General features: G+C 40.7%; 1 protein-coding gene across 1 annotated transcript in view; it reads left to right on the forward strand.

Moving 5' to 3' along the window:
- TTN (titin) overlaps window positions 1-15,320 on the forward strand; it is a 236,560-nt gene that overhangs the window by 27,913 nt on the left and 193,327 nt on the right. The window contains exons 35-43 of the mRNA XM_053983149.1: window positions 30-290; window positions 729-989; window positions 1,075-1,216; window positions 1,306-1,471; window positions 1,671-1,902; window positions 2,472-2,756; window positions 2,841-2,966; window positions 4,979-5,167; window positions 9,479-9,535. Coding sequence (XP_053839124.1) covers window positions 30-290; window positions 729-989; window positions 1,075-1,216; window positions 1,306-1,471; window positions 1,671-1,902; window positions 2,472-2,756; window positions 2,841-2,966; window positions 4,979-5,167; window positions 9,479-9,535 — 1,719 coding nt within the window. The remainder of the gene's footprint in view (window positions 1-29; window positions 291-728; window positions 990-1,074; window positions 1,217-1,305; window positions 1,472-1,670; window positions 1,903-2,471; window positions 2,757-2,840; window positions 2,967-4,978; window positions 5,168-9,478; window positions 9,536-15,320) is intronic.

Here is a 15,320-nt window from a genome sequence, read left to right on the forward strand (position 1 = left end):
TTTTTTCTGTTTTATCCCCCTCCTTTTAGGCATACACATCACAAAGACCATGAAAAATATTGAGATCCCTGAGACCAAAACTGCCTCCTTTGAATGTGAAGTTTCTCATTTCAACGTGCCAGCTGTCTGGTTGAAAAATGGTGTGGAGATTGAAATGAGTGAAAAGTTCAAAATAGTTGTCCAAGGGAAACTCCATCAGCTCAATATAATGAACACAAGCAGTGAAGACTCTGCAGAATACACTTTTGTCTGTGGAAATGATAGAGTCAGTGCAACCCTGACTGTAAAACGTATGTAAAAATTAAATTAACCAGAATATTTTACAGTTACCAGTAATAAGTTTGTGTTAACACATGGGCTTAATGAAATTCTGACAAAACCAGCAGACTGTAGAGGTGTTTTTTAACACTAAAGAGCTCAATAGCATTCTTTAAAGAGATAGAGAAGTGGTAAACATGAAGGTCAGATCCTGTGTTCTTCTCTTTAGGCAAACATGCCTAAATGCCAGGTCACTGTAAGAGACTGAATTTGAATTCTATGTCATTCAGTAGTTGTGGGACATTTAATTATAATACTGATTCTACTGATTCGGAACACAAAATATACCTTTTAGTATTTCCAAAATTGTCTTAAAGAAGTTGAAGCATCTCTAATCTGGTTAACATGCATTTAAAATAAAGTAAAACAGAATGGAAAAAAGCAAACCACGTCTATTCCTTTCCTTTTAGCCATCCTAATTACCTCCATGCTAAAAGACATCAATGCTGAAGAGAAAGATACAATAACATTTGAAGTTACTGTTAATTATGAAGGCATCTCATATAAATGGTTAAAGAATGGAGTAGAAATAAAATCAACTGATAAATGCCAGATACGAACAAAGAAGCTTACACACTCCCTCTCCATAAGGAATGTGCATTTTGGTGATGCAGCAGAATATACTTTTGTTGCTGGAAAAGCAGCTTCATCAGCCACTTTATATGTGGAAGGTATTTGCTCTCTTGATTTGTATGTTTAGTGACTTCTCGGGCTTAAATAACATCACAGCACTCATTCTATGTTTTTCTTCTCTAGCTCGTCACATTGAGTTTAGGAAGCATATTAAAGATATCAAAGTGGTGGAGAAGAAGAGGGCTATTTTTGAATGTGAAGTTTCAGAACCTGACATTCAGGTCCAGTGGATGAAGGATGGGCAAGAACTCCAGATTGGTGATAGGTAAATTATTGCTTCTACACCATATTAACTTTTGGTGTGTGTTTTCCCCCAGGAAATCTCTAGCTCACTTTCTTTTCTGATGTGCTCAGGATGAAAATCCAGAGAGAGAAATATGTCCATCGTCTCATTATTGCTTCCACAAAGATGTCTGATGCTGGTCAGTACACTGTAGTAGCAGGTGGAAACACATCCAGTGCTAATTTGATAGTGGAAGGTCGAGACATTCGTATCAGAAGCGCCCAGAAAGACATTCAGGTAAGACCTATACAGATGAATAAATATTTCATAGCTTTTTCACTCAAAGAATAATGCAAGGGAAGAGCAACAATATCTAACCAGAGACAGTCATAGCACAAAAATACGTAATCATAAGGTCAGAACCTTCACCTAAGAACTGGAAAGTGAGACCAGAGGAAAAATCAATACTACTTCTATTATTTATTCTTTTTCAAAGGTCATTGAGAGACAAAGAGCTGAAATTGAATTTGAAGTCAATGAAGATGACATTGAACCACAGTGGTACAAGGATGGTATTGAGATCAACTTCCAATATGAGGAAAGATACAAGTATGTGGTGGAAAGGAGAGTTCATCGAATGAGCATCTTTGAAACCACTTACTCTGACGCTGGGGAATATACTTTTGTTGCGGGACGGAATAGGAGTTCTGTTATTCTTTATGTGAATGGTATGTGGCCCCACAACCAATGTTTTGACTGTATTTATTATTCAGCGGTTTTCTGGTTTTTATATGGCTTCTCTGGAATTTTAAGTCTTCAAAGAAAAAAAATTTCAAAGAGATCATTTGGAACACTACTGAATTCCTCACGTACATAGATGTTTCTTGCCCTATTGAAGTAGCTGGCTAGTGGATGAAAATACCATAGCAGTTTTTTTCCCATATTATTTACTTAGACCAGAAAATTCTTGAGTCTAAATAAAACTACTTTGTTCACATGGACAGATATGCCTTTCCAGAGTGATCAACCTAACAATTCTTGGACACATTTTGCCAGAAACACTTACACCAACACAGCTAATTATGTTAAGGCACTTGCTGCTAAATCATTCCCCCTGTATCAAGGATGAGGGCAGATTTTTATGGACACAAAAGATTAGGAATAATAAGGGTTTGTTTTGTTTGTTTAATTCTTTGCAAATAGTTTTCAATCACTAATAATATCAATAATGAGATTTCTCCCTCTTTCTTTCTTTCTCCTATCTCTCTTTGCCACCTCACTTCCCTCCAATTTTCAGCTCCAGAGCCACCCCAGATTATTCGGGAGCTAGAGCCAACTACTGTGGAGTCCGGCAAACCTGCCCGCTTTTGTGCTATTGTATCAGGCAAACCCCAGCCCAAAATTTCCTGGTATAAAGATGATCAACAGCTTTCTCCAGGTTTCAAATGCAAATTTCTTCATGATGCACAAGAATATACTCTATTGCTGATCGAAACTTTCCCTGAAGATGAAGCAGTGTACACCTGTGAAGCAAAAAATGACTATGGAGTAGCTACAACTTCAGCTTCACTTTCAGTCGAAAGTGAGTCTCCCATGCTCTTAACATTTGTGAAATGAAATTTTCATTCTTGATCTTTAAAAATCACTTTTTTCTCTTTTTCTTTAGTCCCAGAAGTTGTCTCTCCGGAGCTAGAAATGCCAGTGTATCCACCTGCTGTCATAATACCACTGCGTGATACTGTTACATCTGAGGGACATTCTGCTTGTTTTCAGTGCAGAGTTAGTGGAACAGGTGAGTTTAATGACATCCTATACATCTTTCCATCTCTCAAAATTTTTCATCTTGAACTCAGAAAAAAATTCAGCAATATATGTGCTCAGATCAGTCTTCCCCTAGAAGTACAGGTATTTGATACACACACATAGCCAAGTGTTACTGACAAGTTTCAGTTAAGCACATCAAAGCATGGAATTTTTAAACGTCATAAACATATTAAGTGTTTCTATGTTTGTCATAATTTCCCATAGCTTATCTTTGGAAACTTCTCAGCATTTTAAATGCTAACTGCCGTTAGAAAATTCTGTCAGTGAGTAAGACGCAGAGTTTCATGGGAGAAAAGGAGTACTGCATCAAATGAACATGAATTTCTGAAGACACACACTGCCATGCCCTTAACTACACTAACTGACTGAAACTGTGACTCAACCTTTCTCCAAATATTTCTAAGTATCATTCTGCAAACACTAAACTGCAGTTACTTTCTTTATCCTAGCATAAAAAGTGTTTGCCAATTTTCCTTTGAAGTATAGATTTTACTTAAATAAGTTTTTTGATTTAGATACATAGAATGTTAATCTGCAATTAAAATATCTTTTTCCTTAGCACACTGTCAAATAAAGCTACTTTTCTCCACATAGCAAATGGCCTTGAGTATGACTACTAGTAAAATATTCACATAGTACACTGCAGAGTAAGATCCAGTTCACAATCCAAAGAATTTAAAATTATTTCAAGACAAACAAAATTCCAAATTAAAAAATAATCGTATGTGACAGCTCTATAAAAACTAATATAAATTGGTTATACACATATATATGCAAATATATATAATTTGCATTACCATCCCTTGAAATAAAACTCCATTTTTTTTTTAAAGGCTTTAGAACAAATCTGATTTTGCTTCAGAAAATATATGTTGGAAATATATTTTGCAACCTTTGTGGCCCACCCTTTTGTGCAATGCATGCTAGTGTAATTTTTTTTTAAGAAAACTATATTTATGTGAATGTGGAAGCTGCATTTACAGCACAGAATATAAGGATCCTTTTATCTAGATCACCCATCGTAGAATCATTTAGGTGGGAAAAGACCTCAAAGATCATGAAGTCCAACTGTTAATCCAGAACTGCCAAGTCCAGAAATAAATCATATCCCTAACTGCCAAATCTCCATGGCTTTTAAATACCTTCAGGGACTGTGACTCTACTTCACTGAGCAGCCTGTTCCAATGCTTGACAACCCTTGCAAGGAAGAAATTTTTCCTATTGAAAATCTCATTTATTGAATACTCTATCCAAATGTATTTGCACACCTCTTACTTGTGTTATAAAAACCTTTATATTAGCTTAAGTAACACATGATTGCAAGTACAGTTGTTTAATGGTAGGCGTTGTGCAACAGTAATAGCACACTATTTGAGTAACAACATATGATTCATGATGTAGTACAGTGACAGAGAGAAAAAGCTAAAGTCTGCTTCAATTCACTCCTATGTCTACAAGAATCTATACAAGTAATACATTTTATATAGGAATATATAAATCTTTCTTGAGAAATATTACAAGTAGTATTTGCAACAAAAAGAGGGAAGGTGCTGTGCTTGGCAGAAGAATGTTCTGTTTTAATTTCTTAACTTGACTAGCTCAAGCTAGATATTTTATAGCCTGTTTTTAATCATGGAACTTTAGCAAAATCACATTTAAAAAAAAATACTTTCTCTGACTTTAGCCATACCAAAATAGTTTTAAATTTTTACACTAACAGAGTTAAGGAAGAATTATTTTTACTCAATAATATATCAGCACCAGAATCAGTTTTCCCATACAAATATTTCCAGTGCACAAATCAAAACCTAAAGCAACAAGTAGGTCACTTTCCACTCATCATACATTGTCAGAATAATACAAGGCACGTTTAAATGTAGAAGTTTGAGTTTAAGATTTTTGAAAGATATAAATATAAAAATAGTGTTTACTTGGTATTATAACTTAGACCTTTTTGTTTTCTATCTTTTGCCTGAGCAGATCTGAAAGTGTCTTGGTACAGCAAAGAGAAGGAGATCAAGCCATCACGGTTTTTTAGAATGACTCAATTTGAAGACACTTACCAGCTGGAGATTGCTGAAGCTTATCCAGAGGATGAAGGGATCTATACCTTTGTGGCGAGCAATTCTGTAGGCCAAGTGACCAGCACTGCTACCTTGAAGTTAGAAGGTACACTGTGCCATTAAAGAAGTTGTCTTTTTCAGGTCATGTTCCAATAATCATCTTAATATACACTGATACTGATGTGTGAGATGTTGTCTGTCATGTCTTTTAACTCAATTAATTGCTGCCATTTACAATGTCCACAGCATACATTTATGTCTCCAAAATATATGCCATGAACAGAAAAAGGTATTTCAAGATTTTTTTCATGTTCCATGCCCCCTTTTCACTCCAGTCTTAGGATCTGTCATGCACCAAAGATCATAAAAACTTTCTTTCTTATAGAATTTTTTTGCTTACACATTCTTTGATTTGCCTTGTGAAGAAAATCTAGTAGCTTTTGTATAAAATAAATTACTTTGAAAGTTTTGAAAAACATCTCAAATAGAGGTACGTAACAGGTACTCGGGTAACTGAAAAGAAATAATTTACATTCATATGAATTAATGAAACATTGATCAAAATTTTACCGCAGAAATACTGTTTGGAGAATTTGCTGTTCTATATTGTTCTTTATATTATTTAGCCATAAATATTTTGTTTTCTTTTTGCAATAGATTTTATAAATGATGAATGAAAATAATTCATGCTGTTAAGTTGTGAGTTAGAAAAAAAACTTGAATGAGAGAGAAAATTCATTGTAGTGTAGGGTAAGAAATTAAAAGTTGGCATGCTTCTTTTCAGGATTTAAAAATGTTGAAGAAGTTACATCAGAGTCCCCTTGGCATGTTGCTTCATCTGTTTCACTTAAGGAGGAATCTGTTGGCCAAAGGCCCACCTTTATCCAGCCTATTTCAAGCTGCAGGGTATGCAGCGGGGAATCAGTCAGATTTCAAGCTAGAGTCTCTGGCAGGCCCAAACCAAAAATCCAGTGGTTTCATAATCAACAACTCATGTTGCCAAAAAAAGACTTAGTTTTCCACTTTGATGAGTCTACAGGCACAGCTATACTCATAATAGTAGATGCTTTCTTAGAGCATGCTGGCCAATACTCTTGCAAGGCAAGAAATAGTGCTGGAGAAACAACTTGTACAGCTACACTTACAGTGACTGCAGAAGGTAAAGCCCCATTTTTACTTCAAAGGGATTCAATTTGTTGCATACCACACTTTTATGCTCTTACTAATTTTTCCCTTGTTTCACACCTTTTCTTTCCTACCTAACTTTAATAGTACCCTCAGTAACCCAGCCACTCTCATTTCTTGTCTTTAAGCTGTAACATTTGGAAATTTTCAAGTTTGCATCTCAATATAGGTCAAAGAAAAAAAAATGTTTTAATGAAGGCATCCAGGATTTTAAAACATGTGATTTAGTGATCTTTATAGCAGTAACTGAGGTATTTTGCACTATTCTGTAGGGAAAAAAAAAAAAAAAAAAAAAAGATAAAGAAGAAAATACCTCCTTTAAAAGTGCCAAAAGTTACCAATACTAAAATGGACTACTTTAGTGAAAGAAGAGACAAGCACCGAGTATCAACTGCATGACTAGCCTAGGACTCACTTGTGATTCATACATGTGAATGGATAACTTCTGTGTCAACAGAGTAGTACGTCTGGCATGCTGTGTTTTCAAATGAAGATCATTCATTTTCATCCTCCATGCGGTTTGATTTTGTTCAGAGCATGGGCCAGTAAAGTTCTTTAGATACTAATGTTGTTGTTTTTGTTACTTGATTACACAGTGCAAGCCCTAGATAGGCAAAGTTCTTGGAAAGATGTAAAAGAGTCTATCCGGTCACAGTCTATATCAGAACTTCATGTTTCTCCTCTCACAAAGAAGAGCATTGAAACTTATCAAAAAGAATTTAAATCAGTGCAACAACCATCACAGGAATTGCGTGTACAGGTTTTTGAAAGTGTATCAGAAAGTTTGACCATGAAGGCTACATCAACTGAAGAAATTAAAGCCGTGCACACATCAGTCCATTCTCAAACATCTCAGAGCACCAAAATCTCTATGACGACCTCTCAGGAAAAGAAAGATGTCCCTCCAAAGATTCTCTTGCAACTCAGAGACCTAACTGTGAAATGTGGTGATACTGCTCAGTTCATATGTGCCTTAGAAAATGAATTCTATGAGTTTCTTTGGGCCCATGAAGGTAAAAAGATAGAGCTGTCTGAAAAATTGAAGATATCACAAAACGGAAATGTTCTTCTGCTTACAATCCTAAATGCCCAGCTGTCAGATCAAGGACTGTACAGTTGTACTGTGTATAATGACTATGGAGGGACAACAACTTCTGCAATACTAACAGTCAAAGGTGGTTATCTGACTTTTAACATTATCACTTACTTTTTGCAGCTTCATTATAACTGCCTAAAGCTCACTCATATAACCTTTATGATCAGTATTTAATTGAGAAAGCTCTAATAATAATGCTCTGGGGTTTTCCTCCACATTTGCAGCTCTATTCATAAGTGACATGTGCAGTACTGGAAAGTTGGTACTGTAACTTTGTGCCTCTTCCCATAAAGTCACAGATGTCTCAGGCTTTTTATTCCTCATATCCTTCATGACATGCAGTGAGATGTAAAGCAAAACAGGCTCGTAGGAATTTTTTATATTTTGTTAATTTCTGAAGCAGGAGTTTAAGGAAGAAAAGAATGTCAGATGCAATTTTGAATTAGATACCTGGTCATTTCTAACTCCAGCATGTTTCCAACAAATCCAAGATTCCAATTCCAAAGTTAGCAATATAAGTTAATGTACTTGAAAGGATTAATGGGTGCAAGTATTGTATTACTGCAATAATGAACTGTCTTCTACCTTTCGCTCTTCCTAATATATAATTATTTACTTTTTGCTTAAACTCCTTCTACCTCTTCCTGACATCCATGTATTAAAATGTTAGTATTATTACCACTAGTGAAGACCCAAAAATGTATTACCACCACAGGTGATAGTATTTGTGATGAATTCAAAGGAATCAAGACCAGAAAACTAAGATGAATAATGAAAAAGGCATTGACCCTGTTGATCTGGCTCTCAATTATTGAAATTACTTTCTTCACTATAGAGCTGCCAAAAGCACTTTACATAATCTTCTTACATAATCTCCTGCTACTTTCCAAATTAAGGCTCTAAATTAGAAGCAAAGATGTGCTTTTTTTTAGTCACTGTGGATCAAGATTTGGTCGCATGAAAGACCCACAAGCTTAACTGATACCTAGAGTTAGCCTAACAGGAATAGAGCTCTTAAATGTGCAATCTTAAACGTGCAACTCATGTTTAATAGAACTGTTTTAACACTAATATACAGCATATTCTATCAATACTAATTACTGGGTTTTCCCCCCATAAGTATAAGGATTTTTTTATTCCTGCAAAACATCTGACCTAATCCTTTTCCTAACTTTATTCTTACCTAGCAAAAGAAGCACAAGCCAAAGCAGTAACAAAAATTACTCTTGAATCAGATTCTAAAACCTTTAAAGCAGCGAAAGATTGTCAGTTTAAAGCATCTGAAGTTAAGCAAGAATCTTCAAAGAAAACCTCGAGCTTGTTTATATCTACATCCCAAAGACCACATGAAACTGAGAAGCAAAGAAACAGAGTATATTATCCTGATGTTGTGCCATGTGAAGACATCACAGTAACTGATGCCAAAGCACCAGATTTTCTCGAAACTCTGCCTTCAGAAACCACTGTAAAAGAAGGAGATGATGTGTTTCTCTTTTGCATAATGAAAGGTGTGCCTACACCTTGTGTAGTCTGGCTGTGCAATCAGCTAAAAGTTGAGGAGTCTGCACTGTGTTCCATAAAACATGATGGGCCACTGTGCAGTTTAAGATTGTTGAAAGTTGGTCAGGACCACGAGGGTATATACAAGTGCAGAATAGTTAACCCTGCAGGACAAGCCGAGTGCAGCACCCATCTGAAAGTGACAGGTTGGCAACTGCATGTTCCTTCCAAGTATCAATTCCTCATGCATAGCATCATAATTGCATTCCACTATATTCATTCCCTAGGAGATGATAAAGAACAAGAAGTATCTTATTAGTCTGTGGATTGTTGAATGTTTTCTTCAGGGATTTACGGCATGATAAAGGCATGTTGTTTTAGAAACTTTCCCCCACCCTGCAAAAAGAAAGCAAATCTTACAGAAAAATGTACATTGCAAACAAGTTTGAAAATATTCGATTACTTTATTCTCAAAATTTATCAAGTGTTTGAATTGTTTGGCATGCATTTATGTGTGTGTGCGTACATGTCAATTTATGTCTATTTGCAAAACAGATTGGATGTTTTTACTGTATAAAGTGTTGACTGGCACATTTAACAACTCTAGCTCAAAAATCTTTGTCTTTTTTATTCTAGCTCCTGAAAAAATTGTTCATGAGAAGCTAGAGGAAGAGGTTGAAATGGAAGTGAAAGGTACAATAATAAATGAGAATAATTATTACCAGTAATTAGTAATGTTGTGAAAAGGTTTTATCAGCTTCCATGAAGTGTCTGATGGGGAAAGACACACTATAAAGCATATTGGAACATGTTGCATGTTTGTTTTGATATGCAAAGGGTTACCTGCATTTTAAGGTTATTTAAGTTTTAAAATATGTTTAAAACTTCAAATCTATAATTGTGCAGCCATATTTTTAACTTTTACTTCATGCTTTGCAGCTGTTCACAGAGCTCTTATATGTTCAATTTCCTTTTGAATGCATGGAATAGTTTACTTCAGAAGGAAGTTATACAAATCTTAATTGTATTACTTTTAAACGAGTTAGCAGCCTAACATTAATTGGTTCAATGGACACTGTTGGATGGATAGATGAAGTATACTAGAGAGCATTTGTTGTTTAGGTTATGTGAAAGCTACACATTCCCATTGATTCCTTGCACTTTTTTTTTACATACATTAATTCATCATTATACATCTCTTACCCTGGCTTGCAGATAGCATACGTGGTTCATGTTGCTTGCTTTTTCCCCCCGTGCATAACACTGTGAAGTTAGTGGCTGTATTAGTTCGAATAAACGCCTTCTCATTTCTTGTTACTTATTTTTAAAAAAATATATTTCAAACTATTTTTTTCAATTGTTTGAACATATCTACAAACAAAGGGGTCAGAAAGGGCGTTTATTCTACTGTCTGCAAGTCAGGTAAGATTTTCTTCTTTGCCACCCAAAGACACACAGCTTTTCCAGGCAACAAAAACATATACGCAGAAGAACATGTTATTTTGAAATTCTTTTTTTGCTTGTTCAAGAAGACATTTCCAGTCTGAAGAAAGAACAGACAACGAACGATTTTCGTGTCAATCTTTAAAACAGAGCAAGGCGTTGCGTTTATTCGAACAAATATGGTGAGTGAATTACTTTTTTTTCCTGGGTGTGTGATGAAATCTGTTGCATGCCCATTTATTTCAATATATTGCTACATTTTACAACCAGGTACTAGGCAGAACGTGACGTTGTAACCTAGTCTCCTTCTCTTGCAGGACAGCACAGCGTGGACTTCGAGGGACACGGCACAGCGGCAGTGCTGGCTTGCCCCCAGAACCGTAAACCCATCTTCACACAGGGACTGAAATGCAGGTCTGTCTTGGAGGGGGACCCTGCATTCTTCCGGTGCAAGCTGGTGGCATGCCCAGCACCACACATGGCCTGGTTCCACAACAACCGGCCCGTCCTCCAGGACTGCCGCAAGGTGATTCGCACCGAGAGCACGGAGCACACGCACTGCGCCAGCCTGGAGCTGCGGGACGTGCGGGAGCACGACGCTGGCAGCTACAGGGTATTTGCCATTAACAGTGAGGGCTCAGCCGAGTCCACCGCCTCCCTGCTGGTGGCACGCAGAGGGGAGCGGCGGGGCCCGGGTTTCGTCGGGAATGCAGAGTGGATGCGGCAGAGCTGGGGGTGCCTGCTGCAGCAGCGGCGGGAGGACCGGCTGCGGGTGGTGCTCCGCTGCACTGGCTCACCCTTCGACAAGGGCCAGGAGGCTGAGCCCGGGGACCTCTCGCCAGCCCGGGGCATGGTACGAACCATCCGTTTCCAGAGCCAGCCGCTGGGGGGGCCGTGCCGCCCCGGGCTGGCGCACAGGAGGGAGCTCAGGGGCACGGTGGCTAATGCTGAGGAGCTGCTGGATGAGGAGATCCGTTGGAAGTTGCAGAAGCTGCGGGAAGCAAAGAGGGCAGCACTGAAAAAGAAGCAGGAATTCCTCATGTCCACGCCCCAGGAGGCACCTCCTGGGAAGTCCAGCCCTCTTAAGGTGGCTGCCAAAATGGTTGGCTCAAGGCCCCTCACAGTGCAGGTAGTGAAGCAATACTCCAGGTCCAAGGACCTGGGGGAGAGATGGCAGGTGCAAGGAGGGCTCCTGGAGCCCTGCCCACCCCTCTTTGTACAGGAGATCAAGCCCCAGGAAACTGTTGAGGGACAAAGATGCGCTTTCTCCTGCCTCTTCCATGGCCGTCCACAGCCCACCGTCACTTGGTACAACAACGACAAGCCCGTGGGGCGCATCCAGGGCACTGCTGTTCACACCACGGGGTGCTGCTCCACACTGACCTTCCCATCTGTGCTCCCACAGCATGGTGGCACTGTCACCTGTGTGATCTTCAACCCGCTGGGCACAGTCAGCACCTCAGCTGGACTCCATGTGAGGCAGCAAATGCCAGCCTGTAAGTACACAAAGAAGGAAAAGGAGGAGATGAAAGTGGAGGAGAAGAAAGATGAGGAGAAGGTGAAGGAGGAAAAAAGGGAGAAAGAGAAGAAGGAAGAGGAGAAAATGGAGGAGGAAGAAGTTGGTCTGGCCTTTGCAGCAGAGAAGGGACTGCCAAGTGCAGTTCCAGATTCAGACTTGCTGTCGTTGCCTGTGGAAATCAAAATCACTGCCCCCACTCCAACACCAGAGCAAGACACGGAGATGAGGGAGATCCCACGACTCTCCCCAGAGCAGGCTGCTTCCACCATAAAGCACAAATTTAAGTTTTCATTTGATATGGGAAATGAACCACCCCAAATTGTGACAGAAACCCCGGCCCATATTCATTGCCATGAAGGAGAGGAAGTGGTGTTGGAGTGTGCTGTGTCTGGGCAGCCCCCACCGGTTGTGAGCTGGTCCTTGAATGGCCAGAGCCTCTCTGCCAATGAGAGACTGAGGTTTAAAGAGGGCAAGAATGGCACGTACTGCCTACACCTTCAAGAGGTCTCTGTCACAGACGCTGGGCGATACTGTTGTGTGGCCACAAACGTGGCTGGAACAGCACAGACTGCCTCTGAGCTGACAGTGCAGCCCAGGGCACCCAAGCTGTATAGCAAGGGTGAAGGTACTGAGGAATTGCCTGCCATGGACCATGTTCTGCACCTCCAAGGCCTCAGCATACTTGATAAGGATGAAGAGGAACAAACTGCATGCCCCAAGGAGGAGGAAGCCCACCTACCCTGGTCCCTGAGGTTGTCTCCACCTCCTGGTGAGCAGTTGGAAGATTGTGAGGAAACACCTCACATCAGGGAAAGTGAGATGGAGGAAAAAATGGTGCTGGATATCACAGAAGTTTATACAAGGCAAGAAATGGGTGATACAGAAGAAAGGGTGAGTTATACACTTGGTATTTCTGAGATGAGGCAGAACGGGGGAATAGCTATCTCTGAGAAACACAGCTATGGAATTGATACCACTGAATTGCACCCTACTATATCCACGGAAGGATGTGAATTGGTGGCCAAGGACTCAGGTCACTTTTCTGAGGAGCTGGAGCCTGAAGGAGGCAAGGTGCTACCACATGCAGACACTCTGTCCTGGGACATCTTGAAGTCACCATTTATGGAAGTGCAAGGGCAAACACATGACCCTGAGCAGTCTGCTCTGGAAGGGGAGTACAAGGATTTATCACTTATGGAAGTGCAAGGGCAAATACATGCCCCTGAGCAGTCTGCTTTGGCAGGGGAGTGTAAGGATTTATCATTTATGGATGTGCAAGAACAAATACATGCCCCTGAGCAGTCTGCTCTGGCAGGGAAGGGGAAGGATTTCTCATTTATGGAAGTGCAAGAACAAATACATGCCCCTGAGCAGTCTGCTCTGGGAAAAGAAGGTAAGGATTTCTCATTTATGGAAGTGCAAGAACAAACACATGCCTTTGAGCAGTCTGTTCTGACAGGGGAGTGTAAGGATTCACAATTTCTCATTCCTATATCACCTGTGGTGCAAAACAGAAGTGATGTCTGCACAGAGTGTGATGCCCCTGCCGGAGACGCAGTGACTCCTGATGTGCCTCTTGTGGAAGAGTCAAGTGTGCCCCACCTGCAGGACCACATTGTAAGCACCCCCACAAAGGAGGAGTTTGGCTTTTATGAATTCTGTGCAGGAGAACAGCAGGAAGAACAGGACAAGGAGCAAGAGAGATCAGTTGGTATTGAACAGGACATTAAAGCTGATGATAATCTTTGTAAAGAAGAAGTGATTGATGATGGTGATATGACACACTGGAAAATACAAAGTGACAGGCAAATGCTGCAAGAAATGGAGTCTGATGCATGCAGCCCTTCTTTGAATCTAATCCCCACTCCTCCTGGCATACAAAACTCAGGTCAGGTTTTTACTGAGGAAGCTGAAGTTCATCTGGAAGAAATGCATTTCAGAGAGCAGCTGTTGCCCTCTGAGCCTGACACTGAGATAATATTTGATCTGAAGAAATTTGCAGAGCCTTTCTCAGCTGCAGAGACTCTGCACACAGAACAGGCACAAACGCCCACAGCACTGGAAAGTGTGGAGGTCATCTCTGGGATCATCTCCCCAGTGCACCAACATGATGTGCTTGAAGGAGAGATGTCTCTGAGTGAGGAGCTGCGTCAGAGCTACAAGATGCAGCAGGAGGAGGTTGATGCCGAGGAAGAGGAAAAGCCAAGAGAAATCACAACAGCTGATTTGCAAACTCCTAATGGGGACCTTGGCAGTGTCATGATATCTGCTGAAGAGGAACATTCTGCTGAAGAAGTTCAGGAGTCAAAGATGAGTGTCTGTGGAGAGGACTCATTTCAGGAAAAAATTAATGAATCTCTAGTGGAGCCCACACCAAGTTTCCAAAGAGAAGTTCAGGAAACACATGTGTGGGAGAGTGGGGAACGACTGGAGACCATAGACTCCCAGAGTGACAGCTTCATTATGGACTTGAAAAAAGCTGCACATGAAAAGAAGCCCCAGGCTGGGCATCAGGCTGAAGAAGATGGTGGCTCTGGGACAGAAAAGTTCTTTGAGCCAGGAAGGAGCAGCTTCACCTGTGAGATGGAAAGCACAGATTCCCCTGAGGAGATGCTCAGAGACATCCAGCAGGAACCAAACACAACCAAGGGCTTCTCTTTGGGGAAACTCATACTTGGATTAGTAATGGATGATCCTGTGGCACAGAAGGAGCAAAGGAAGGAGTCTTGGGACAAGAAGAGGACTCCCACTGAGGAAGCCTCTGAGAATAGCCTGGATGGAGAAGAAGTGTGGGAGGATACTTCTGCAGATCCAGAGCCCAGTGCTGTTCCAATTTCAGAGCTGGGCCCTGATTTGTCCCTGGCCAATTATTTAAGATCCACTGGGATATATGAAACTCCAACTCTCAAAGGCACAGTTCAGAAGGAGCAGAAAGAAACTATAACTTCACTGGAAGTGGAGGAGGTTACCTTCAGCACGGTTTATGATTATTACAACAACCATCAGGAATTTGCCCGGCCCTTCTCTCCTGAGTCAGAAATGTCTATAGAGCTGGAGAGTGGGAGCAGAGAGGAGTCACCTGATTCAGACCGCTTCTACACACCTCCCTCCTCTGTGGAAATCTTTGAAACTGCTTCATCAGAATCCTACCACACGCCGCTCAGCACACCCGAGCGCTACTCCACACCGTCCGAGGGCTCAGGGTACAGCACGCCACCTGAGCGCTACTCCACACCGTCCGAGGGCTCAGTGTATAGCATGGCCCCTGAGCACTACTCCACACCTTTTGAGAGTTCAAAATGCAACACACCCTCAGAGCAATATTTCACACCCTTTGAGGGACCCTACTCTGCATCAGGGGACAGCACGCCACCAGAACGCTACCGGACACCCACTGGGGAGTATATGGATGCCCTGACCATGCTCCCCCTCTGTGAGAGGAGGCATCAGCCTCCAGATCAGCCCCAGTCAAATGGGTTTATGACCCCCTGTGAAGCCCTGGAGCCATCAGGCAGG

This window comes from Vidua macroura, chromosome 7 (genome assembly GCF_024509145.1).
Source record: "Vidua macroura isolate BioBank_ID:100142 chromosome 7, ASM2450914v1, whole genome shotgun sequence".
In the NCBI taxonomy this organism is placed as follows: domain Eukaryota; kingdom Metazoa; phylum Chordata; class Aves; order Passeriformes; family Viduidae; genus Vidua; species Vidua macroura.